Source organism: Alligator mississippiensis, chromosome 10 (assembly GCF_030867095.1).
Source record: "Alligator mississippiensis isolate rAllMis1 chromosome 10, rAllMis1, whole genome shotgun sequence".
In the NCBI taxonomy this organism is placed as follows: domain Eukaryota; kingdom Metazoa; phylum Chordata; order Crocodylia; family Alligatoridae; genus Alligator; species Alligator mississippiensis.
Window position 1 is genome coordinate 35259411 of NC_081833.1, and position 27422 is coordinate 35286832.

The 27422-nt window shown below is 49.5% G+C and overlaps 1 protein-coding gene across 2 annotated transcripts; it reads left to right on the forward strand.

Annotated features, from left to right (window-relative positions):
- Nucleotides 1–538: 538 nt before the first annotated feature.
- On the forward strand, nucleotides 539–27278 carry LOC102575810 (C-signal). Of its 2 annotated transcripts, none has more exons than XM_019489017.1 (6): nucleotides 539–679; nucleotides 20971–21022; nucleotides 23134–23321; nucleotides 24720–24878; nucleotides 25329–25439; nucleotides 26874–27278. In XM_019489017.1, exons 1-6 carry the CDS (start codon nucleotides 554–556, stop codon nucleotides 26985–26987), a joined length of 750 nt encoding a protein of 249 aa, XP_019344562.1. In that variant the 5' UTR covers nucleotides 539–553; the 3' UTR covers nucleotides 26988–27278. The 2 variants fall into 2 exon arrangements, with proteins under 2 accessions (XP_019344562.1, XP_014454745.1); XM_014599259.3 differs by lacking the exon at nucleotides 539–679 and adding an exon at nucleotides 1027–1169.
- Nucleotides 27279–27422: the final 144 nt, after the last annotated feature.

A 27422-nucleotide genomic window follows, 5' to 3' on the forward strand; every position in this document is an offset into this window, starting at 1 on the left:
AAAAAGAGTGCATGTTAAGAGTCTCACCGATTTGGTGGGCCAGGGCCATTTACATGAATACTTTCATGGACACAAGTGTTTGCCTGTTGAGGGCAAGAGCACATGGAGAAAACTTGACAATCACATCTCAGCTCCCTATCCACAACCAGCAATGTCTAATTCCTGACTTAAATGCAAAGGCAATGATTCTCAACCAGGTTGCTATTGAACCCTTGGGATACTGAGATCCTTTCAAGGGTGATGCGGTGTGCCACGCAGTGTTAGGCATGCAAACACGATTCACAAAATAAACCCAGATGCATGGTGCTCAAAGCATTCAGCCATTGGGGGGAAGGTGGGAAGGGGGGGGGGGTCTTTTTGAGTTCTTTGCAACAAAAGACTTGCTCTTCCATTTTTCCATGGTCAAAAATGAAACAAAAGCTAAGGGCTGGCATTTTCAAGGGTGCTTGGAGTCAACAGAGGTTGGGAACCAGTGTTTGAAGGTGTGTAGCACTTGAATCCAATCTGCTCCCCTTGTTCAAAATACCAGCAACTTCCTGCCATTTCTAGGCAGATGCAACTTCCTTCTCCTAAATCAAGACCTGGAAACAGCGACTTTGTTCTGCCAGAAGAAAGGAGCAGCATCTGGTACAGCGAGTTTGGGCTCATGGAAGCTTGTGCCAGATGTACGTCTACTCTGGTTAGTCCCGAACAGCGGTGCTCAAGCTTTGGGTTCCCAGGGGCCCGATGGGGGTGTGGGGCCAGTCCACAAGCTGGATCAAGCCCTACAGGCCAGACTTGGGCTTGTGGGGCTTCAGCTGCCCCCCTGGGCAAAGGCTGTGCCCTGGCACTGCCCCCTCCCTACCCTGAGCACTGGGCCGCCCCCACAGGCTGGGATTGAGCCTGCGCGCTGGGACCGGGCCTGACCCAGGAGGCAGGGCTGGGGCGGCCCCGGGGCAGGCACTCGGCAGCAGGGAACAGGTAGAGACCGCAGCACGGGGCGGACGGGCTGGGGCCGACCTGAGCCCGCGGCCCCGCCCAAGCGCGGGGCGGGCCACACGAACATGGCCGCCCGCAGCGTCCTGGTCACGGGCTGCAACCGCGGCCTTGGGCTGGAGCTCGCGCGACAGCTCCTAGGCCGCGCGCGGGTCTTCGCCGCCTGCCGGGATCCCGCCGCGCCGCACGCGCAGGTCAGAACGGGACCCCGCCGCGTGACGTCACGGGGCGCGTCATCGCGGGCCGCGCGAGGCTAAGGAAGCTTCTGCGCCTGCGCCGCCCCCTGCAGTTGCCCCGTGCGCGGGCGATGTACAGCGCGGGAGTGGGGGACGGTGCTAGTGATAGTGTTGCGTGGTGTTGTTTCTATGGCCGGGGCTGTTGCGTTGCTTAGCGCATTTAATCATCTGGTCTGAGCTCTTCTGCAGCTCGGTGTATTGTTCTGTCTATAAGGTCCATTCTTGAAGGTTTAGGGGGGGGCGGGGGCTCTGCCCACGTTTAGAAACAAATTCTGGCAGTCTCTTCTCTGAACTCTTCCAGCCTCCACCTGCTGTGTGCGGGGCTGTGTATCGGGGGTGTTCTCTTGGCTTTCCGTGGGAAGCTGCTCAACTTCTGGCCAAGCAACAGCTTTTGGAAAGCCTTGCAGCTTAAGCCTGCTCTGCTGGGACAGAGACTGGCTGGGGAAGGTTAAAATCCAGCTGGAGCCAGGGCTGAGGGGCTGGACAGGACCGGCAGGCGAGGTGGTGCGGAAGGGGGTGGGAGAAGGTGGAGGACGCCTCGTTCTTGAGCTCCTCGTCTGTAGTATGGGACTATTGAAAAGTCTCAGTTCACAAAGAGATCGTAGGGCCACCCCGGTCGGGTGGCCGATGTTGAAGCCGGCGTCTGGCTGGTTGCCAGACAGATGACGATGTTGGTAGCTGAATGAAGAAATTCTTCGGGGGCTGCCACTGTTTTATTGGGCGGCTGGGCTCCCGACATTTAAATAAACATTAGGGGGGACAACTCAAAAACAGGGTGTGCACGTGGGGGTCAAAGGTTCAAAACAAGTGCTCCCCCGGGGGACAGTGAGCAGAGCACCCCGGACAGCGCCCACCGGCCCTCAAACTGCTTTAGCTTGCCGGCGGCTACTGCCCAGTGGTGCTCCGCTCGGAGACGGGCGCGAAGGACACCGAGGAAGAAGGCCCCAAGGTGCCCGGGAGCCTTCCCGGCCAGAGCCCTCCTTCCTGGATAGCCAGATGACGAGCTGTAGTATGGGAGCGTTCTCATCCTCTTGCCAGCCCAGAGTGCTTTGAAGATGCATATAATTAAACTATGAATTGTATGAACTGGATACTGTAGTGCAGGAGGCCACAGAAAAGCTTACGAGGAAATCCATGATTTTTATCCTCAGAGCAGGTTGTGACTAATGTACAATAAACAGGGCCTGGGGCGTGCACGGAGCAATGCCAGTGTTACCAATGCTGTTTTTTAAGGCAGAACCATCCCTCTGGTGCACTAAATGAGGCAGGGTTTTCCTGTACGGGAAGCAATATTCTCTGTCAAGACAGTAACTATGCAGACATACCGGAGGGCCAAATTGTGATTGTGTAGGCAACTATGTCTCAGATTTCCAAAATTTTGAGTGCTTTTGCACCCTTAATAATGTTTTTTGGTAGCATGTTGTTTTACCTTCGTTCAGTGTATGACGCCAGGCTGTATTTACTGTACATTAGTCATCCTCTGCTCTGTAGGCATAACTCATTGACTCTGTCAGGAGCTTTTCTTTGGCATCCTTAAAACATAATCTTTCTGTGCAGCGTATGAATTCTTACCTGGCATCTCTAAAGAGTGGTAGGTGAAGGGACATCAGGATTCATGGAAAGACTTTGGTGATACTCAACATCACTTGCTTACCTGTCTCCTGCAAAAAAAGTAACAAACCCAAGTTTCATGTATAGTGAATGGCAAGAGTTGGGTGTTGGAATGAGGTTCGCAACAGCCAGCCTGCTTAGTGAAGAGATGCTTAAGCTAGGCAGTGGGAAGTACTGAAGAAAACTTGTCTCTCTCTGGGTCTTTAGTACCTACTTGCTGCCTTGAGTTGCATATTTCTGTGAGATTTAGGATTCCCAGAGAAATCCCCTACAGGGCTTTGGCACCTGAGCCATCACTTTGTGTGAGGATGACTGTCTGTCACTTAACATTTAAAAAGCAGTAAGCAATGGTAGTGATGTTGCAGTCCATCTTTTATGTAATAGCATAGTGAAACTGGCACATGCCCAGAAAGAGGAAGACCTAGATTCAGTGCCCCTTCTCAACTTGAGAGGGTTCAAACTACAGCTCTTACCTCCTGTGGCAGTACTCTAACCACTTGCCTAGAGACTAAGCTGGCAAGGGGTCATCTTGCACTCTTCCTGCTGAAGCTGTGCCACTCTGTAGTTTGGAGTGTAAAATTCATGGGCCAAAGGAGACAGTTAACAAAAGAGAACAAGACTCTTCAGCCCAGTGGTAGGTGGGAGAATTCTGGGGTTGAATGCCTTCAGGCTAAGAAGGCCTAATTTCCAGCTCTACAGATCTGAGCTTAGGGACACCCTGATCAATGCTGTGTCTACCAGGTTCTCGTGAAGCAGGCTTTGCCAGACTGAAGATACCCAGCTCTGTCCTCAGTGCCAAGCAGAATGTCTTGGAGATCTTGCAAGACTGGACTTGCTTTTCCTTCTCCCTCTTGTCACAGTTGAAGTGGCACAAGGTGTGCTGCTGCTTCTTGGCCCCGAGGAAGCAAACATCCCTGCATGTCTGGACGCACCCTGTGTGGCTAGGCAAGCACATGAATGGGACCACAGCAAGAAAAAGCTGGGACAGGTTTATAGAGCACTGAAAGAATTGTACTCCAGTGTTAAGGACACTGGGGTTCTGAAGGGAAGAAAACAGGCGCATGTTACCTGCCCAGCTTTAGACAGGCAGGGAGGAATTAGGAGGAAAAAGAACTGAGTGGAGAACAGAGTTTGCTCTCAGGGGCCTGGGCAGGGAGGAAATCTGCTCCTTTCTTGTACTTTCAATTTGCTTTTCTGTTTTTTCCGTCTTATAATGCTCCCATCCTGGAGGGGGAGAGCTTGAATATTCCATTGGGGAGAACTTACAAAGCCCTTTCATTAAACTCCAGCACTGAGGCAGGAGCAAGCATGCTTGGACCTTCTCTGACAGGTATTGGGGAAAACCTGCCTTTGCATCTCTCAATCTTTAACCTCTGACACCATGAGGGGAAAGAATGTCCCAAAATGAACATGAGATCCAAAGAGCCTGAACTTTGGAGAAATTGAATCTGGACCAGACCTCAGAGCCCAGACCTGTGAGCTAGAAGCAGAGACTGTCTTACCCCTGAACATTTAATTTTGTCTGTTAAATTCTGCTCCTGCTATTTAAATATTGAAAATTGGGTATAAACAAAAGACTTTGGAGCCCTTGGTCCTGAAAAGTAGAGGCAGGCAATTTTTTTTTGGCCAAAATCTTTTTTTTGTGAGAAATACCAAACTGGTGAACATGAAATGGTTTGTGAATCTGTGTCAATTTTGCCAAATTACCCATTTCAGGGGGAAAAAAACCTCTTTAAAAGATTAATAAAAAAACATTTCATTTCATTTGAAAGATGTTAAACATTGTATTTCTTTGGTTCTATATGACATTTCATTCTGAAATGTCCTTTGTTATAAATTTCTAAAATTACTTCAAAGTTAAACATTTTGTTTTTAATTACATAGTCAAAATATATCGTTTTGGATCAAACTGAGAACTCTGTTATTTGTCCAGCTCTTCTGGGATGTTAAAAATCTCCAATGGATCCTCTTAGCTGTATAAAGCAAGAACAAGCCTTAGGAGTTTGGATGTGGTTTATGGTTAAACAGTCTCATAGAACAGCCTGCAGCTCTGTGCTTCAGAGGCAAGTTTTGTGCCAATGTTTCAGATTTCACCCACCAGTCTGTGGGAAGTGTTAGCTTTGTTTTTAAAGTGCTTAAGGCCAGTGAGTTTTTTGTTTCCTTGATAAGCGATTAACCCTATCATAGTCTTTGATGGTTAGTTTATAGACTAGAGCACAGGCAAGACTTCCTCTCCTGGCACAAGGATCAGACATAAAGAAGTGTAGGGAACAAATTGGACTTTATGGGCTAGCTTCAGACCCCTGACCTGGGTCAGGATGACAATGGATCAGTTGCATGGCAGGAGTTAGTGAGCATGGATTCCAGGGACAACTGCTATAACATATGAGCAAAAACACATGGAAAGTGCAGTTCCCATCCTGCTCAACTGGATGAGGGTTGTAGCATTTGCTGCTCTGAGACTGTTTAAGGCTGATTCATCTCTGGGACAGGGATCAGAGGAGGTGAGGATGGAGAAGCAGTACGCTGACTCAGAGATGAAATGGGAACATAGCTGAAGAAGCAGTGCCAGTTTCCCCTTTTTTTCTCTGCACCTTGCTGGGAGATCACCATGAGCCTGATGCCTGCAGGCTGTTGTTATCCCAGAGAGATCCAGCATGATCAAGAAACAAGAAACAATGGCCACAAGCTAGCAGAGAGCAGATTCAGACTGGACATTAGGAAGAACTTCTTCACAGTTCGAGTGGCCAAGGTCTGGAACGGGATCCCAAGGGAGGTGGTGCTCTCCCCTACCCTGGGGGTCTTCAAGAGAAGGTTAGACGAGCATCTAGCTGGGGTCATCTAGACCCAGCACTCTTTCCTGCTTATGCAGGGGGTCGGACTTGATGATCTATTGAGGTCCCTTCCGACCCTAACATCTATGAATCTATGAAGAAAAGACCTTTTTTCCAGGAGCTATAAGGCCCTATTGTCAGAGAATCAACCCATATTCTGATCCTATCCTTGCTACTCAGGGCACCAGTTGAAACTCCATAAGTGAATAGGATCCCCAGCCTTTCCTATCTCTTAACTCCTCTTTCCTTCTCCAAGTCCCTCCTTTCCCCCCACACTGTGGTATTCTCTTCTGGCAGCTACAGGTCATAGCACCACAGAGTGCAGGAGAATTTCTGTCCAGCTATGGGACAGTCTCACAAGTGATCAGGGACTGGACTCCATTCCCTTTTCAACCAGCTCCCTGTGAAAAGTGCTTCTGTCCCTGAGCAGAGCTGTGCTTTCTGCTGCCAGTCAGCTGTCCCAAATGGTAAGTCTACCACTGGTGAGGAGTTACCAAATGGCAGTGAGAGGGCACTGATGCAGAGTGTGAGGCATGAGTTGTTCTTTTACATGACTATTATTATATACTGTACATGGCATCACTGTCCAAAGCAGGCACATTGGCAAAGGCATAAATGTTATGAAGGAACCTCGGGTTGCTGGATGGGTGGAGGCCACCAACAGGGAGGTGATATACTTTAGTAAGGGTTGAGCAAGGTACCCTTGTTTGCAGGGGGACTGCACTAATAAGGGGAGAGGCAGGGGTGGGGGGCCATTCTGTGGCTACCTACTGCTACTTGTCCCCAGGGAACACCTGTGCCACATGCACTCTGGCACATGGCAGGTTGCCCTGGATGGTGTAAGGGAAGCTGGGCCAGCAACCTGTGCTGGCCCCAGCAGCCTTACCTGAGGTCCTGGGAGCCTCCTGGGGCTACAGCCACAGCAGTAAGTCTGGCGGGCAACTGGCTTCAGTGTATCTCCAGCCGGCCAGGCTCCGGTTTTGGGGTGCGCACACTGCCTCCACACGTGCTATCCTGCTTTTTTCAACATGGGTTTTTTTGACCCCAGGATCTCCTAGGGTCAACTCCCCCACCACCACCTCCTCGCGCTGCAAGGTAGCAGTATGGGGAATACCTGCATGTGCAGTGTGTGGCACTGAAGACTAGTCTGCAACGCCACATGTTGTATATTCACACTCATCTGGATGTGGCCATACTGTTCTTCAGCTGCCAGTTTATACTGAAAATATCAGACCAAGCACCTCACTGTAGGCTGAGCTCCTGCCGCTCCCCTTTAGCAAGGTAGCTTATTTAGCAATAAAATTATCATAGAGACACAGGACTGGCAGGGACCCCTGGATCAATGAGTCTCATTCCCTGCTATCACAGACACCATATTGTTCTATCCTGATCCATAACTTACTAAGCACCATCTTAAAAGCAGTTAGGCTTTCTGTCCTGGGTGGGAGGATGTTCCAGAATCTGCTAGAGCTTACCGTTAGGAACTTTCTTCTAATTTTCAGCTTCTATTTATCCCTGGCTAGTTTTTACCGTTTTGTTGTGCCAACATTGTCTTTTTAGCTTAAATAGCCTTTTCCCCTCTCTGGTGTTTACCCTTTAATGCACTGATGGGCAATGTTCATATTCCACCTCAGTCTCCATTTTGCTAAGCCAAACAAACCAAGGTCTTCTAGTCCGCTTTCATAAAATGAGCTGCCCATATATCTGATCAACCTAGTGGCCTTTTTCATTTCTCTTCCATTTTGAATTCATCTTTTTTTGAACATGTGTGGCCAGAATTGTCCACAGTATTCCAGAGAATGGCTCACAGAGGCCTTGTACAACAGCACTAAAACTTTATCTCCATTGAAAATACTTTGACTGATGTATCCTAGGATTGTATTTGTCTTGTTCACAACTGCTTTATGTTGTTGCCTCATATTCTTCCTCTGGTCACCTAAGATGCCTTGGTAGCTCTTTTTCTCCAACATTTCCAACTGGGCAATTCCCAACAGACAGAAGAAGTTCTTGACTCTGATTGCTACGTGCATGACTGCAGTTTGCAATATTGAATTGAATCTCACTTCATTTACTCCAGGCATTAAGGTTGCCAGTTCTTTCTGTAGTTTCATAGTTTCATAGTAGCTAGGGTCAGGAGGGACATGAACAGATCATCTAGCCTGACCCCCTGTCACAGGCAGGAATGAATGCTGGGTTCACAAGACCTCAGACAGGTGATCATCCAACCTCCTCTTGAATTTGCCCTAGGGGTGAGGACCACTTCCCTGGGAAGTTGGTTCCAGATTTTGTCCATCCTAACTGTAAAATATTGCCTCCTGATCTCTAACCTAAACCTGTTCTCCATCAGCTTATTACCATTGTTCCTCGTCACCCCAGGTGGTGCTGGGGAGAAAAGGGCTCTACCTATTTGCTGTTGATCTCCCCTGATGAGCTTGTAGGCAGCCACCAGGTCCCCCCTCAGCCTCCTCTTGCTGAGGCTGAACAGGTTCATGTCCCTCAGTCTCTCCTCATAGGTCCTACCCTGCTGCCCCCTAATCATGCGAGTGGCCCTCCTCTGGACCTTCTCGATGCTGTCCACATCCCTCCTGAAGTGCGGTGCCCAGAACTGGACACGGTACTCCAACTGCGGCCTGACCAAAGTCGCATAGAGGGGGAGTATCACCTCTCTGGACCGGCTTGAGATGCACCTTTGGATGCATGACAAGGTATGTCTGGCCTTGCTGGCTGCTGTCTGGCATTGGCAGCTCGTGTTCATCTTGGAGTCAATAATGACTCCAAGATCCCTTTCCGCCTCTGTGCTTTCAAGACAGGAAGTCCCCAGCCTGCATGTATGCTGTGGATTCCTTCTCCCAAGGTGCAGCACCCTGCATTTGTCAACATTGAACCCCATCCTAGTCTTGTCTGCCCACTTTTGTAGTCTGTCTAAATCTAGTTGCAGCCTCTCTCTCCCTTCAAGTGTGTTCACCTTGCCCCACATCTTAGTGTCATCAGCAAACTTGGGCAGCGTGCTTTCCACCCCCTCGTCCAAAACGCTGATGAAGATGTCAAACAGTGTGGGCCCGGGGACCAAACCCTAGGGCACCCCACTGCTCACATCTCACCAGGTTGAGTACAACCCGTCCACCACTACTCTCTGGGTGCGCCCCATCAGCCAATTTTTTACCCATCCAACTGTGTAGGCATCAATGCCACAGTCGCTTAATTTATTGATGAGGATGGGGTGAGAGACAGTATCAAAGGATTATCCTGATCTTCCTTTGTACTGATGGTGCCTTCACATTTTGTATCATCAGCAAATAGCACCCTTCTCCTGTTTTTTTGTGCCAAGAGTCATTATCAAAAAAGTTAAAACAAAAATTGATCATAAGACTGATGTCTGAGGAACTCCACTGGTAGCCTCCTCCAGCTTGATACTCCCTGTTTCAGTACCACCCATTTCTATTTTCCATTGGGTCAGCTCCTTTCCCTATCTTGCAGTATGTCCACAAATCCCAGTCTTCAGCTTTATTAACAGTGCCATATACAGAAATTATTTCAACTGCTTTACTAATATGTAGATAGGCGAGAGAGGTCATATTGCCTTTTGTCTAAAAAAAAAAGTTTTCTTCTCAAAGACAGTGGGCAGATTAGGTTGAAATAGTCTAATGTGGTAAACAATAGGGCTGCGCAAAATGGAAGCATTCTGTTTCAATCAGTGTTTCGATGTTTCGATGGAACAGTGATCCGTTTCACCTTGTGTTTCAAGTCGAAACGGCTGTTCTGTTCCGTTCCATCAAAACATTTTGCCGTTTCGACCCTGTTTCGACATTTTGCCCATAGGATATAATGGGGGAGGTCAAAACAGGCTATAACTTTGTCATGTCTGGCCTGATATGGATGAAACTTGCAGGAATGGTAGCCCCTTCGAAGGGCATGAAGCATGTCAAGTTTCAAAACGATAGGTGCAGGGGGTTCAGAGAAACTGTACCCCAAAGTCTTGAGAGCAAAACTCATGTCACGTGTATGCTTTAAGCCACAGCAGGGTCAAAACTGCAGGAATGGTAGCTGCTGCTGAGGACATAAAGCCTGCCAAGTTTCGAGGATATAGGTGCAGGGGGTTCAGAGAAACTGCACCCCAAAATCCTGAATGCGAACTTGTGTCGTGTATGTGTGAAGCCACAGCGCGGTCAAAACTGCAGACCTGCTAGCCCCTGCTGAGGCCATGAAGCCTGCCAGCTGACAAGGACATAGGTGCAGGGGTTCTGGGGCCCTGCACCTCTGGCCACAGGCAGGCAAAACTCATGACATGGGTGCTTGTGCAACTGTCTGTCTTGGGGCAGAGGAGGGGAGAAACCAGTGCGGGCCTGGCTGCTAGGCCCTGCTGTGGCCACAAAGCCTGCCAGCTGTTAAGGAGATGGGTGCAGGGGGGTTCTGGGGCCCAGCACCCCTAGCTGCTGACAGGCAAAACTCATGACATGGGTGCTTGTGCAACTGCTGCCTCTCATCAGGCAGCAGAACTGAAGATCCCCCATCACTTGTCATCAAGACCTGAAGGTAATAATTGACCACAGTATGAACATGAGCTGGCAGTGTGATGCTATAGCCAGCAGGGCCAACAATACGCTGGCATGCATCAATTGATGCATCTCCAGCAAAACCATTGCAAAGAAGTGATTCTCCCGCTCTACGCGGCCCTACTTATCACTGGTGAGACCGCAGCTGGAGTATTGCATCCAATTCTGGGCTCCACACCTTAACAAGGACGTGGTAAAGCTTGAGAGAGTCCAGAGAAGGGCTGCCAATATTATCAGAGATTTGCACGGCAAGCCATATGAGGGAAGGCTGAGGAACCTGGGACTCTTTAGCCTGAAAAAGAGAAGGCTGAGAGGGGACTTGGTAGCAGCTTACCACTACATCAGAAGCATACATCTAGGGCTTGGTGAACAACTGTTCACCAGGGCACTCTTGGGAAAAATTAGGAGTAATGGTCACAAACTCCTGGAAGATCGTTTCAGGCTCAACATTAGGAAAAAACTACTTCACAACTAGGATGTCCAGACTATGACCGTTAATACTAGTTTTCCTACATGCCTGCAGTTTTGACCCTGCTGTGGCCTTGAAACTTGGCAGGCTTTGTGTCCTCAGCAGCAGCCACCATTCCTGCAGTTTTGACCCTGCTGTGGCTTAACACATACACGTGACATGAGTTTTGCTCTCAAGATTTTGGGGTGCAGTTTCTCTGAACCCCCTGCACCTATCTCCTTAAAACTTGGCAGGCTTCATGCCCTCCAAAGGGGCTACCATTCCTGCAAGTTTCATCCAAATCTGGCCAGAAATAACAATGTTATAGGCTGTTTCAACCTTCCCATTATATCCTATGGGCAAAACAGTGGCGAAACGTTTCGACTTGCCTCATCTTGTTTCGAGGCTGTTTCAACCGTATCTGTTCTGTTTCGATTTTGCTGTTTCAACCTCGAAACAGGTCGAAACAAAACTGGTGGTGAAATTTCACACAGGCCTAGTAAACAAGTGTTGTTTTGTGTCCCATTTTCCCTTTTCTGCCAGGTCTTAAATAATACTTTCCTTGCATATTATTGAGGTCAGACATACACGTCTGTAGTTGCCCAGATCATGCTTTCTCCTTAAATACAGGACCTATAATTGCTATTCTCCAATCAGAGGGCCTCCCCTTATCTTGATAGATGTTTTTTGGGGTTTTTTTTAAATCTTTGCTGCTGGATCTGCAGTTTCATGTGCAGGATTCACCCCTGACTCGCACATTAAGCTCCTCAAGTTTTGTTTTCACCTTAGTTATGACAATTTCCATTTCTTTGCCTTTGTTCTTATGAGCAAGACTGTCATGGAAAAGTGAGGCAAAGTATCCAATTTAATGTTGGGGTTGTGTCTAGATCAGGGCTGTCCAACTGGTAGCTTGTGGGCCCCATGCCCCACAAGGGGTAAATTGCAGTCTCTAGGTTCCCACCTGGCAGCTTGTTCCCCACATTGCTCCAGCTGAACTAACAGTAGCCAGGGACTCCAGGCTTCCCTCCAACTTCCCCTTTCTGCCCTTGTTCCTGGTTCAGGAGTTGGGGAAGTGCAACACAGTGTAACTGGGGGAGTCCACAGCATGGGACACCTGAGGGGTGTGGTGCAGTGGGACAGCTTGCAGTTGGGGAGCGAAGGCTGAATCAGGGTGCCTGGGTGCACAGTGCAAAGGGAGCAGCAGCAGGGGGGCCTGGGGTGCAGCAGTAGTGGGGGTGGGCACGTACCCTGCTGGTGTTGCCTCTGGTAGTGCAGCCCCTGCTAGTGGCCGGAGGGGTGTGCGGCCCCCCCAGCCACTTAGAAGCTGGACACCCCTGGCCTAGATTATCCATAGTCTTTACTCCAGCCTCACTGCATAGCAGCTCCACATTGTCTTTCATTGCTCTTTTATTTGTATGACCTTAGACCCCTTCTCTAATTTCTTCCACAGCTTAATTTAGCCTGGCTTCTCACTGTATCCCTTCACTTCTTAAGTGCTAAGACAGGGGTGGGCAAAATACGGCCTGTGGGCCAGATCCAGCCCACAGGTGCCCAACAGGTAGCCCGCCCAGCTCCCCCGTGCCTCACTCCCACCCTCATGAGCAGAAGGGCCTGGCCAAGCCAGCACACAGCTTCCAGGTAGGGCTGCTACTGCCACTGCTGCAGTCGCTGGGGGACCTGCTTGGCTTCCCCGGTGTCTAGCGGATCTTCCTCATCTCCCTGCTGCAGCGCTCGCTCTGAGCAGCAGGTAGGGAAGCGGTGGGGAAGGGGGAGCTGCAGCTGGGCGGGAGTGTGAAGCATGGGGCTGGTGAGAACAGAGCCTATGCCCGGGGGGCAGCACAAGCACAGAGCTTGGGTGGGCAGGGTGTGATTGTGGTTGTGGCTGGGTGGGGGGGTGTGGGGACTCTCCACACGCTTCTCCCCATATCGCACAGCCCCTGCTGCTGGTGGCAGCAGTAGGCAGTGGGTGCTCAGGGTGTTTGTGGCCTACACAGGTGCTGCCACCCGGTGGCACGTGTCTCCAGCCAGAGCTGCAGGTGGTGGCAAGGAGCGCAGCTAGGCCAGCCCGCCTCTATCACACAGGGCTCCCCATGATGCACGTGCAGCTCCTGGAACCCACATGCCGCTGGAGGAGGTCCTGCACAATGGAGCTGGCTGCCTTCCCCATCCCCTGCCATACATACAGGTCATGGGACTCTGCTGGGAAGCAGGGGGCGCGACTCCCCTCCACTTCCAGCAGAGTCCTGGGACCTGCATGGCAGGGGCCAGGAAAGGCAGCCGGCTCCATTGTGCAGTGTTTTCCCCAGTGGCGTGCAAGTAGCGGGAGCTACATGTGTGCTGTGGGGAGCACCACACAACAGAGGCTGGCTGGCCTGGCTGCACTCTGCCCCTATGTGTAGTTCTGGCCAGAGCCATGCACCACTAGGCAGCCATGCCTGTATGGGCCATGAGTGCCCTGAGCACCCACCGCCTGCTGCTGCTGCTGGCAGCAGGGGCTGTGCACTATGGGGGAAGTGTTTGGGGGGCTCCCCACACCCTCCACCTTACCTCACACCCCACAAACCCCACACAACCACATCCTGCTCCCACAACACCCCAACATACCCTATTGCCCCCAACACACATAGCCACACCCCCTTACAACCTGCCCCCACACACACACAAACTTCACACCCCACCATACACACGCACCCACCCCCAGCCACACCCTACACACAATATACAAGAGGAAGGCTTTATTTTTAGTTATTATGCAATCACCTCTGTATATACCATGCAAACACAAATCATGACAAAAATATTTTTTGTAATGAAATTAAAGTGTATGGCTTTTAGTGTATGATTTGATTTTTTCTGATCCCAACATGGCAACCCCCCTCCCAAATGGAGTACTTCTGGAGCCAAGGGGACGGACTTCCAGTGGCAACGGTCATGGGTTCCAGTCCCAAGATGGCAACTGGGGGTGGGGCACCTGTCAAGGGCTGGGCCTACCCAGTAGCATAGTGATGGGGGGGCAGGAAGGGGCCGTGGCCCCCAAGTGCCATCTTAGGGGGAGAGGGGGTGTTCCCTGTTTGGTGTATGGCCTGCCCGGCGGTTTGGGCATTTATTTACCTGTTACGGCCGGAAATTCCAGTTGCTGCCCCTCCTCCGGCATCCGGTGTGCCGCGGTGTCAATTTCCCCGTGGAAGTGCCATGGGAGGGGAGAGGGGGTGCTGCACGCTGCTCGGATAGTCCCCGGTGGGGATGCCAATGCAGGCATTGGCCCCTGGGTGTTGAAGGCCACTGCAGCTACCCTTGTGGCCTTCAACAGCTCACCAAAAGTCACTAAGCAGCCCTCCAGTTAAAATAATTGCCCACCTTTGCTCTAAGACATAGCCTGCTATGCAGATCTCTCTTGAGTATTAAATATCCTTGAGGTGGTTAATCACCTACTTGAGCCTGGAGCCCTGCCAACCCAATTCTTTTCCTATTGTGTGGGGTTGATTCCTGACAGTTTTGGCACCTTTGACTTAAGAAATACTGTGGGTCTTCCCAGCTCAAGTTTCTGAGCTCCTCAGTCCAATGGACTTGACTAAGAATTTCCCTTCATTTATCAGAGTCACTCAGTCCAAGTGTATTTTCTGTGATCAGCCATTCTGTGATGATCCCATTACTTACTTATATTAAGTCCAAAGCGCATTACATCTCTTTTTAGTGAATATTTGATGAACAAATGTATTGGGTGTTGTATCAAGGCATTACCATTATTGTAATATTGACCTCTGGTAAATTAAAATGTTCCAGATTGATCTGATTCCTAGTAATATTTATCTCTCTAACAACATTACAGAGCTCTCTGTCCATGTCCAGATATGACTTGGTGGACCTAAAGCAGACTTCCAGCACTATCCCAATAGTTACCTCCTTTTACCTCCTTTGTCAAAGTAATTTTGAGCCAAGTAGATTCTGTTTTTCCTATGGTAGCTCTTATTTCTTTACAACCTGTCCCTCCATTAATGTACAGTGCTACTCCATTATCTGTACCTTTATTTCTACCTTTTTTTTCAGTACCTGTGTTCAGTTGGCATTGCTATACCACAATGTTTTCATTATCCCTGTATCTATCTTCATGTCCTTTGTTAGCAGTTCAAAGTGCGCTGTTATATCTAAATACCAGGATTTGGGCATACATTTCAGTTGTTTCTTTTACTGACCACACCTCATACCTGAGCTGAATTAGACACAGTTTATCTCTAACTGTATTAAATAAATAAAACTTACGTGACTATTGCTGTAACTGATATTAATATTTTCTTTCTCCTTTCTGTCCATCCTTCTGCCCACTGCTAATTCTTGATCAATTGCCTGGGGGGGTTGTTTTGTTTTCTTCTTCCTGCACGTATCTCTACATGAGACGCTGGCTGCACAGTAGTTCAATACTACCACACAGTAGCATTGCGTGACAAAAACCATGCTGAGATGCTACTGCATAGTAATATTAGGCTACCATGCAGTAGCGTTGCTTAAAAGGTGTTCACCAGCGCTACTGCACAGTAACTCTGGTTACTGAGAATTTATTTAGTATTTATACAAACACTAAATAAATGCATAGTATCCCAAGAATATAAGCACGGGGGGAACCCAAATTCAGAGAAGAGACCCCAAAGTCAAAGAATACCCACCTGCTTTAGGTTGCCAAACACCGACGGAACAATACCGAGAAGAAAAACCTGTGCAGTTCATTAGCTGCTCTCATATACAGCTGAAGCCGGCAGGTGATGTTGGAGACATACACTGGCCAGCTGATTCAAAAGTGGGCTTCAGCAGGGAGACGAGGAGAGCAGGAGAGGCTGCAGGGGCTCTCTGTGCCGGCGCAGGCAGCGCCAGCGAGCTGATGAAAGTCCCGAACAGGGAGGGATAATCCCAGCAGTAGCAGCAGCAGCTGCTCACAGCCTGCACGCCAGTTGCAGCCATCATTGCAGCACAGGAGAAGACTCCGTCCCGAACCAAGCATCAGAGACTGCGGAAGGCAAGGTGGATCCACACTCTGGGCTTTGGCTACACGTGACAGTAGGAGGGGAATTGACCAGGAGAGGAGCAGAGGGAACTCTCACCAGAGACAAAGAGGGGAGCAGCATCGGGGGATGTGGCCAGGCACAGGCTACAGGGCAAGGAAAGAAGGACCGTTCCTCTTGATCTCCTTCTTTCCCACTAGTCCTCCTTTTTGTTGTGTCATTTTATTTTTTGTTGCTGTTTCTTCTTAAGTATAGCATGGAGTTGCCATGTGTTTGTGTTTCTTTTTTTTATTTCATTGTGCACTGTGGGCAAGAACTTTGAGCCGTGAGGTCCGGGAGATGTAACAAGCCACAAGGGCCACTCATGGGAAACAATCAGTAACCAGCACCGAACCTGAGACACAAATCCGCAGAGAAGGCAAACATCCGACGGACACAAGAGTGAGTCATTGAGGTGGAAATATGACCTGGTACTTAAGGCAGCATGAAGACCATCAAGATTGAAGGGTAAGCCACAGTGACATCAGGCGACCCGTCATAGGCTGGCACATGGAAGGGGTATAGGGGAGGTGGAGCCCCGCGAATATCCATCGGGAGGAATGTCCGACCTCGGGGGACCTCCAACGGGAGACCCCACCACTGAAGTTACATGCAAAGTCATGGCAGCTGAGTATTGGGGTACTCCCCGGGGTGATGGAGGCCCCTACCAAAGGTTACACGAAACCCCCCTGCGTCTATCACCTGGCACCCGTGCCGAGGCAGCACATGAACAAATTTTCTAAGCGAGACAGGCGCACACAGTAGCTACTGCATGTCATGTAGATGTGCCTCTGTATACTAAAACTTTACATGAAGGCTGTATAAGTCTCTTTGTGATTCTTCCCTTGTTTTCAGTGGAAGTCCCCAGTCTTCTACCTTCTGTCTGCACATCTTCCCTTCTGTTCTCTCTCTGTCTTCTGTAATCTTGCCCTGGTCCCTCCTTGGGGATTTGTTCCTAGTTCTCTCCATGGGCTCCTCCATTTGTCTTGTAGGGTAGGCTGCTCTTCTCCTTTCCCTTGCCACCCTATCTTCTGCCCCTTCCTCCTTCTCTGCTTCACTGTCCAATGCCCCAAACCTTAGCTCTTTCTCCTTCACTAGCCAGTGTCTTTGCCTCATCAACCTGACTGCCCTCTCACTCCCAGGGAGCTTTGGCCCCTCTCAGCTGGACTGTGGCTGCTTGGCAGACATCCTCTGGATTTTCTGAGCATCTCATGGTTCCAAACTTCCCTCAGGAGAGTGTTGCACTTAGAAATGAGTTTTTAAACCTAGTGCTCTAAGAATTGACATGACACTCAGTTGATGAATAGCAGAAAGACTTGCTTTAATAACTACCAACAAGCTACAAAACTTTCCCAATATAAAATGAGCTGTTAGTTCTTTTATTATTTTAGCTGTCAAGGTCTGCCTGGATCACCCTCCTGTCCTCAGGTGTGGATGCTTTACCCCAGAGTTTGGTGTTGTCAGCGAACTTGGCCAGTCCACTTCTGACACCAATCTTCATCAATGATGTAGACATGTTAAATAGCATAGGCCCTAGGACAGGGCCTTGAGGGACCCCACTGGTCACAACACACCACGATGATTGACTTCCATCCACCACCACTCTCTGGGTCCTACCGTGGAGCCAGTTCCCCAGCCAGCGGACTGTAGTGAGGCTGAGGCCACAGTTTGCCAGTTTTGCCAAGAGATGTTCATGGGATACCAGATCAAAGGCTTTTTTGAAGTCAAGATATGTGACATCAATCTCATCTCCCTTGTCCAGGTGATAGGTCACCTGGTCATAAAAGGAAATGAGATTGGTCAAACAAGACCTACCCACAACAAACTTGTGCTGGCTATCCCTCAGGATGTTACCGTCAGCCAGTCTGTTAAGGATGGCCTCTTTGATCTTTTCCAAGACCTTCCCTGGGGTAGAGGTCAGGCTGATGGGCCTGTAGTTTGCCTGATCCACTTTCCTCCCTTTTTTGAAGATAGGCACGACATTGGCCGTCTTCCAATCTTCAGGCACTACACCAGAGCACCAGGAGTTCTCAAAGATCCGTGCCAGAGGCTGGGCTATGATGCTAGCCAGCTCCTTGAGTACCCTGGGGTGTAAACCGTTAGGGCTGGCTGACTTGAAGGTATCCAGCCTCTCAAGGTGTTCCTTCACGAGGTCAGCTTTGATGGAGGGTAAGGTATCTCCCTCACCTGGGCCTCCCTGTCCTGCAGTGGGCAGGGGCATCTTATGGGACTGGTGGAAAACTGATGCAAAGTACCCATTTAGCAAGTTTGCTTTTTCCTGGGCATCAGTTGTCAGTTGTCCCATCTGGTTTAGCAGAGGTCCAGTGTTGCCCTTGCTTTTTCTCTGGCTCCCCACATATCTAAAAAGGACTTTTTATTATCCTTGATATTTGTAGCTAGCTGGAAGTCTGTCGCAGCCTTCACTTTCCTGGTTTGCTCTCTGCAGGTCCGGACCAGCGCAAAGTATTCCTCCTAGATAGTGGATCCAGTCCTCCATCCTTTGTAGGTCTGTCTTTTAAGACGCAGGAGGTCCGCTAGTTCCCTGGAGAGCCAAGGGGGCTGCTGTGGCCTTTTGCTGTCCAGATCTAGTTGTAGCTTGTCCCTCCCCTCTAGTGTGCCCGCCTCTCCCCACATCTTAGTGTCTTCCACAAATGTGAACAAGGTGCTTTTCAACCCCTTGTCCAAGTCGCTGATAAAGATGTTGAAGAATATGGACCTGAGGACCAAGCCCTGGGGGACTCCACTGCCCACCTCCCTCCAGGTCAAAAATGACCCATCCACCACCACTCTCTGGGTGCGACCCTTCAGCCAATTTGCGACCCATCTGACTGTGTAGGCATCAATGCCACAGCTGCCTAGTTTTTTAATGAGAATGGGGTGAGAGACAGTGTCAAAGGCCTTCCTAAAGTCCAGAAAGACTACGTCCATCGCGACTTCTGCATCCAAGGATTTTGTGACTTGATCGTAAAAGGCAACCAGGTTAGTCTGACAGGACCTGCCCCTAATGAACCCATGTTGGTTGCCCCTGAGCATCATCTCCCCTGCTGGTCCCTTGCAGATGTGCTCCTGGATAATTCTCTCAAAGAGCTTCCCCAGGACCAAGGTAAGACTGACAGGCCTATAGTTTCCTGGGTCCTCCTTCCTCCCTTTTTTGAAAATGGGAACCACATTGGCCTTTTTCCAGTCCTCTGGCACCTGGCCAGACTACCACCAGTGCTCGTAAAGCCATGCCAGGGGCCCTGCAATGACCCCTGCCAATTCTCTCTGCACCCTGGGATGGAGATCATCTAGACCTGCTGATTTAAACACATCCAGCCCCACCAGAAGTTCCCTAATTAGGTCCTCCCTGACCCTAGGCCTGGCGGTGCCTCTCCTGAGTCCATCCAGAATCCCGGTGCGGGGGATGTCCCGGTCCCTGCTCAGAAAAATGGAGGCAAAGAATTTGTTAAAGAGGTCTGCCTTTTCCTTGGGTGCAACCACCAGATTGCCAAGCGTGTCCTGCAGGGGCCCCCCGTTACCCAGTGCCTTCTTTTTACACCCAATGTATTTAAAAAAGGACTTCTTTAAGACACTGGATGCCTTAGACATGTACAGGACATTTTTCCTGTATTCAATACATCTTTTACAGGTTTTGCTTGAAATGTATATTTAATCTTTTGTCTTCTTTAGTTGCTAGTTCAGTTGAAATGTATATATAGTTTCCTTGCCTTCCTCTAGTTACACTGACTCAGCCTCTTTCTCTGGCTTTATTAGCTTGGAGATGCATGTGATGAGTGTGTCAGGTCTCTGCCAACACTTTTAACCATCACTTTTATTATTTTATGGCATGGATCTGGTACTGGGTACCTCAAGCTCCACTGTCTCAACACCTAATGGGTTGCAAGCCATTAGTAGAGTGTGATTTTTCTTATGGCAGTCTTGTTATCACAACCCAGTCTTGCCCACCCATTGTCTTGCTTTTTTGTGCAAGAGACTCTGTCCAAGCTTTCATAGTTCTCATATCCAGCAGAGGGTTGACCACCTGTGACATGAGCTGGGAGGAGCCTTCACAGAAATAAGTTGTCTGTTGAAGGTGGTTTAGTGCTGCATTAGCCATCCCTGCTTTATTTTTATTCTTACTGTAAGAACACTGTAACCGTAGCAGGCTGCATCTTTGTCTATACTGCAGGACACAGGAACAGGGGAGACCTGGGAGAATGTATCTGCATCTTGGGGTGCATGGGCAGCAGCAAGGAGGGTTCCAGGCCACATGCTGCAAGAGGCAGGTTGGCCTACTGAAGAGGGGCACAGGCATGGGTACCACACACTGGGATCCTCAGGCTGGTCCCTGTCCCAGGACCAGGCATTTCAGTTCCCAGGTCCTCTGCCTCTGAAGCAGGGTCCCGTGGAAACAATTCAGTAGTGTCTCCCAAAGTGTTTGTGTGAGAGGCCAAGCTAAGGCCACACAGGCAACCTTGATTCTGGTATTTTCTAATCTCTTCAGTGCTTGGACTGCAGCCTTGTTCTTTGTGTGTGAAGTTAATGTAGGGTATAGGGAAGTGATTCTCACCCAAAGTACCATGGCACCCTGGGGTGACCTGAGATCCTTTCAAGGGTGCCGCAGGATGCCACACATTTGGTAGTACTATTAGGTGTGTAAATACAGTTCACAAGAGCTTTCAAATAAGACTCCATAGCATTAAAACACTCTGACCTGTTGTGGTCTTTTTGAGTTCATTTCAACAGAATTGCTCTAGTATTTTTCTGTAGTCAAAAAATGAGTGCAAACTAAGAGCTGACATTTTCCAAGGACTGCCTTGAGTATATTGAGGCATGCCTCAAATCTTAGAAGGTTGAGAACCACTGGTGTAGGGTGACCATGTGTCCTATGAGACAGGGAATGTTCCTTTTGTAAAGAGGTGTCTCAGCATTTAATCCAGCTCCCACTAAAGTCAATGGAAAGATTCTTTTTGACTTCAGAAGGACTGGGACCAAGGATCAGGCCCAGCTTTCCCCTTCCGGTCCCTGATCTGCAAGCCAGTGATTGCGTACCATTCAGATGGTCTGTAGCAGCTAATGACAACAAGCAGGCAGCTGTTAGCAGTATCTACATGTATGCATAATCTGATACTCCCACCCACACTCAAGCTTGTAGGAGCAGTTGTGCAGCAATGTGTTGCCCTCTGATGAGGGAGACAGACTCCAGCACTACAGCCCAGAGTTTTAGTTTTGGGCCCACTGCCCTGTATCAACACTGCCTTGTGCCACTTCTTTCCATGATTTCCATGTTCCTGTTTTTAGGAGTTGAGGAACCTGGCTTCCAGACACCCAAACCTGGTCCTGGTGAAGCTTGGTAAGTGTCTGTCTCTGAACAGCGCTTTGAGACTCTCTCTCTCGGGCTGTTTCTGTTCCCATCCCCTCTGTCCTTTCCCTGTACATGTACCAGACTCCCCCAAAACAGGTCCCTTGTTTAACTACCAACACTGGGAAGCAGCCCTGCATTCCTTAGACCTCCATGCACAGCTGCAAGGTCAGCTTCCCAAAATCTTTCCAGGCCACTCAGTTCCCAAGATCTTATCCCAGTGCCCACCCAGAGATCTGCTCTCCAAGGTCCCATCTGCTCCCTCCCTACGGTATCTCCATTCTTTATGGCTGTGGGTTTGGCAGGGAGCCAGGACCCTATTTCTTGCTTGTGTGTATAAATGCCACATTGATGATGCTGACAACCAGAACACAGCCAAGCCACGTGAGCAAGATGAGGGAGCTAAGGGTCTCTGAGGACAGAGCACATGGCTGGGACACTGAGTTTGTTTGACCTGAAGGGATGATCATCAAGCCGAACAGCTGAAAGGATGCAAGCAGCTGTGCAGGAGGATTCTTCCCTGTATGTGAGATCATAACCAGTGGGTTCCTGCAAAATGGTGGGCAGAACATGTGGGTTAGAAACTGCAGCCTCACATTCTGCAGCTGTAGGTGACAGGATAAAGGCCCCTCAAAGCAAGCCCCTAGAGAGGGTTGGAGTAGGCACCAGCCCTCTTCAGTGACCTCTAGGAACTCTGCTCTTCTCCTGCTTCTGTACAGTGCAGTGTGGGGGCTGCTGTCCACACACAAAGCCTGCAACCTTCCAAACAAATATATTTAAGAATCCCATCCCAGCAGAGGGCTGCTGTTCCAGAGCTAGTGTTTTGTCAGCAGTTACTACAACAGGGTGTCTAATCATCCCTCATTAGGATGAAGTATCATTCATGTTTTACCCCCAGTGCAACACACACAATTCATGGTGTGTGTGAAGTGATTTAGCTCAAGCTAACCAGCCTGGCAGGGCAGGGAGAGTTTGTTGCTCAAGTGTTGCTGCTGCTTGTCTTAGTAGGGCATCGCTGCTCAGGTTACAGCAGCTTGCTGCCCTACTAATACAGTCGCCCTATGCAGCTTTGAGGTGTTTCACAGCATGGCTGCCTTCACTGCTGCCTTTCCAGCTCAAATGCATCAACTTGAGCTAGTAGTAAATTTGAACCCCATCTTGCCCTGCATCTAGTGTGGAAGGCAGCTCTGGGACCTAGTCCAATAGTGCAGTAACTCTGGGTAAGTGGTCATTTATGTCAGTGAAATTCAAGAGCACTCTCAGATCCTTGAAACAGCCATGCATTGGGCCAAGACACTGCAGGGACTTCTACCGGCAGCAAACGCCATCTGGTGCCTGCAGAATGATAACACCATTAGCGTAGTGGGAAGCACAGTCCAGGAGTGCTCTGTCACATGCTGGGGTGAATCAAGGGTACAGATTTATTTCTTGTCTTCCTTTAATTTCTCTCCTCCTCAAGTTACAAGACAAACATACTTTACTTCCAAAAACTCCACATGCTGGAGTGGACAGCGTGCCAGGCACTGGTGGAATGCTAAAGTGGCTGTTTGTCCTGGGCTGCTGCACCTCCCTGGTGCCTCTGAGGATCTGAACCCTCCTGAGGCTAGCCCAGGGACACTCCCAAGGCTACCTGCAGAGAAGAAAGGAATCCATTCCCTCAGGCCAAGGTGACACAGGCTGCAGGGCAGGGAATCTTTGGTACCTATTCTGTCTCCATTGATCTGTGGGGAATTCCTCAACCCCAGGAAGAAGAAAGCCCCAATTCCAAAGTTGAAAATGCAGTTCCTACGGGGAAAAGGATCAGTCACAGCTGAGTGAACTAAGCCCTGAGGGGGAAGAATCTTCCCAGGACACTGATTGACTACAGAGTGTCTTGAGGCCCTTGTCTGGGTAGAGGTTGCTTTAAGAGTTAAGTCTGTGCAATGAGTTAAGAATGTGATCTCTCTGGATCATGGTTCACCAAATAGGCCTAACAGAGTGCTCCTAACTACATGGGAATAGGATGAACTGGGACTACTTACTGAGCCCCTGGAAAGGAATGGGGTACACCTCATTCCAGGGAGATATGCTGCTGAATTCAGTCCAATCCTATGTCTTTGCAGATGTCCTGAATCCTGAAAGCATTACAGAGGCAGCAAGGATGGTAGAAGATCAGCTGAATGGCTTGGGTCTGAATCTGTTAATAAATAACGCTGGTGTTTACTCAAAGGTGACGCTGGAAACTGTGGATTCTGAAGAGATGGTGCATGCATACAAGACTAATCTGGTTGGGCCACTGCTAACAGCCAAGGTAACACTGCAGAGCTCCCACAGAAGGGTCTTGAAAAGGGAGGAGTCTGGGATAGATGGAAATATGGAGAGCTGAAGAGAGCTTCAGGCTAGAACGAATGAGAAAGATCAGTCAGGTCCAAGCTCTCTTTCTAGAGAGTAGAGATCCCAGTAATTCACTACCTTGTAACATCAGCTGGTTGGCTGTATTATCCCCATCACTGGGGAGGGGAGATTCTTTGCACTTCTCTGCTAGGTTGTTGTTTGTGTTCTTTAGAACAGTTAACATATGCCCAGTTCATTTTTATTTATATTACATATGAGGCTAGTTCTGTCCCACAAAACATCTGTCACAGAGCAGAGAACACCTGTGTGGCACAGTGCTGCGGCAGCTAGAGATCCTGCAAGGCCCATTGCTCTGTTCCAGCAGAGATGATCATGTAGATCAGAGGTGCTCAGCCTCTGGTTCATGGAGCCACTGATCCCCACGGGCCAGAGCATTTGACAGCAGGGGAGTGATGGAAACTCCATGTGGCAGGATCCAGCCCTGCCTGGGGCAATCCTGCACAGCGGGAACAGGGCCAGGCCTGCAGCCATCCATCCAGATCAGGCTGGGCTGCTTCCCATTTCCCCTTACTGGCCCACATGTATGGGTCAGGGCCAAGATGCTCCACCCCTCCTTCCCCCCTGTGCATCCAAATAAGAGCCAGGCTGTTCCCTACTGCTCCACATGTCCAGATTGCCCCCTACCCCATCCCATATGGACAGATCAGGGGTAGGGTGAAAAGATTGGATACCACTATTGTAGATAGTACAAATATGAGTCCCCATTTCATCAGTGGAAAGAGAACTTACTGAAAGTGCATCCTTCAGCACCTGAGAATCTCAGGGTTTAAATCAAAAACAAGCCATGAAGCTAAATCAAACCAACCGTGATGGGATATTTATACTTTCAAGCTACTTCATACAGGTGGGTCAGAAGCATTTGGGAGGAGGGTCTGAGACTAATTATTCCTCTTAGCCACACAGCTTCTTACCATTTAAGTGCTGTCCTGGATTCTGTCATCTACAGTTAACAAAGCACTTTGCAAAGATCCTCATATCCCTGATGGGGAAACTGAGACAGGGAGGAAGCATGAACAGAACCCAGGCCTCTGCTCCCAGTCATGCTCCTGAATAAGCCCTGGGGCTGTGAACTTCCTCCAGTGAGAGGCAGCAAAGTTGCAGCAACACAGGGAAGGTTAAAATTTGGGGCTCATTGAAAAACCTCCCACATTCTGCCTTCTCAGAGTGTTCCCCCTGACATTCCTGGGTTTAATGTGATTAAATACAGTGTGGGACATTATGATTGAATGAGGCTGAGGTAGCGTGAAGTGCATCAGCTCCTCACAGATCCACCTTGTGACTGCTTTTTCCCCAGGCCTTCCTGCCCTTGCTGAAGAAGGCTGCTCAGGGAAGCCCCGAGAAAGGAATGAGCTGTAGGAAGGCAGCCGTTGTCAACATTTCCACAGTCCTGGCATCCCTCGAGAAATCCCCTGAAACATTCTACAAGCCTGTCATTTCCTACCGCTGCAGCAAGGTATGACACCTTCCAGACCCACACGGCTTCCCTCTGCTCTCCCACTGGTAAGTGAGCTCCTGCCCATTGCTCATGTACTCTGCCAGACTGTGATGCCTTTTACAAGGTGAGGTTTATCAAAAGGCAGTACTGACATCACACACTAGTCTGAAACTCAGGGGGAATCTTCCTTTCTGTAGACAAGACTCCTACCATTTTTCAGAGCCCTGAGTATCTCTTTATGACAGAATTAAGCAGCCACTTTGGTCTTCACACTGCCATGACCTGTCACAGAGGAGGTGCACACACTGTGCTCTCTCCTGCTGGTGTTTCTATGGTTCTGTCATGTTTTCCATGCTACCCAAGGTCGGTCACCGAGCAGAGCCTATGCAGCTGCTCCTGGTGGCTGAAGAACACAGGCAGTGTGAACGTGTTGCAAAACCTGAGGCTCATGATCACTTCCTTCTACAGGCTGCTCTTAACATGCTAACCAGATGTCAGATGCTGAGCTACAGAGAGGATGGGATTCTGTGCGCTGCAATTCACCCAGGCTGGGTGAAAACAGACATGGGCACCCAGGAGGTGGGTACTAAGCTTATGGGGAGGGTGTCTGAGCCAGAGGATGCTAAGGGCTCCCTGTATGTGGGGCCTAGCAAACTCTCATTCGAGTAGCCCTGAGAGCATTGGTTCTGCTCTTGGGAGGAAGGGCAATTGGCATAAGCTCCCTGGAGCCCTTGAACTCTGAATTTGTGACCTGTGAATAGTCACTGCTGAGCTGGGACTAAACAGTCTCATCATGCTGCAGTGCAGCCCCTGTCACCACTATTCTCAGAGACACTGCCCTGCCAGCATGTTCACAGTCCAGGGTTGAAGAGGTTTTGAGTAGAGGTGATCAGAAACCCTCAAACAAAAGAAAAAGTGCCTCTTCACTTCACCTTAGCATAATTCTCTTGAAACATCCTGGGATCAACAGGATCTGGGGAGGGGACCCAGCCTGGTTCCCTGGTGTAGCTGCAGGACTCCCACCCCAGAACACACAAGCCTGGCACTTGCATCCCAGGATCCAGGAGCCTGTTCACCAATTGCAGTTACTTGATGAAATTGGCATTCTTGCCAGTTTCACTGCTTTGACAAAACATCAATGTTACTGAGCAGCTGCAGGGTCAGGGACCTTTCTCTACTTCAGAAATTACAAAAAAATTGGGTTCCCATCTGATTCAGACCAGATCAAATTTAAAAGCAAGTAAAAAGGAAGAAAGACATTTTTGGGAAGCTGGAAACCCTAGCTCTCAGCCAGCTGTACTCAGGGAAAGGCTGGTCATCTATGATATGGAATCTGACAGATCAGGGAAGGCTCCTACCTGCCTCTTCTCGGATGTCCTCCTTCTTGGCAGCCTGAAAGTTCCTAGGATCACATCTGAGAGGCCAGGCTTGCTGTGGTGGGAGGGGTTTCTTGAAGGCCTGGACCATGGATGAAATGCTGTTTGTATTAAACATCAGTGCACTAATTTGGGCCCTTTGCTGCCTTCATTATCCTCACAGGAGAGAAGGTACATTTTTTAATGGATTCTATAACCATTTTGATTCGTAACCTACTCCCTTCTCACCGTTGTCACTTGGCTTCTGTTTCATCACATTGCCTGTAAGCCTGTAGTCATGAGCTAGCCCTCAATGCTCTGCACAGCCTATGTGCATGACTGCCCCAAACCACACCAGACACTGGGAGCATTCCAGCCCATCAAATAACCACAGCTAACCAGGACCCAGCACTGACAGCCAAAGCCATGAATGCTTGCTCTGTAAGCAGTGTGCACACTGGTGTACTTACACATATAACATGGGGGTTGGACTAAATGACCTCCTGAGGTCTCTCCCAACCCTAATTTTCTATTATTTCAATTTTCCTATGGTAACTGACCAGCTCTACACCTGGCTTTTGCTCCAGTTGTACAGCTGGGTTAGATCACAGGGACCCAGGTCTTGTTGCTAACCCTCACCTTGGTTTGACTGTTACAGGCGGACCTGACTGTGGATGAGAGTGTGCGAGGAATCCTCACAGTGCTCTCTGCCCTCTCCGAGAAACACAATGGGAGCTTCTTGAACTGGCTGGGGAAGCCTATTCCCTGGTGAGAGACCTGCCTGGTGCATGTGGGCTTAGGACAGACAGGCTGCCATGAGAGCGAGCTGGGGAAATGAGCTCTCTTCGGTGGTGGTGTCTGCACGTGTACCCAGAAACTAGGGTTAGGTTTTTTAGAGCCCCCAGTGAATAGAAACTTCCTATTTGCAAAGGTACTTGTAGGCTCCACATGCTATCAAGGGTAGCCAAAAGTGTGATCTGCAGGGGGGGCTCCCTTGAGGCCTTTCTGTGAGATGCATTGCAGCTCTTCACCTAAGTAGCTAATAAATACACTGAAACTGGAACTGTGCCACTGCTGTCTCTTCTACAGGTTCCCAGCTCCTCTGCAGATGGGTATCTCAGTCCTGGTACGATTGCCACATCATAAAGTATACTGTACCCAGTCTCCCTCTTTGCCCACTCCCTCCAGGACTTTAGCTCTTGGGTGT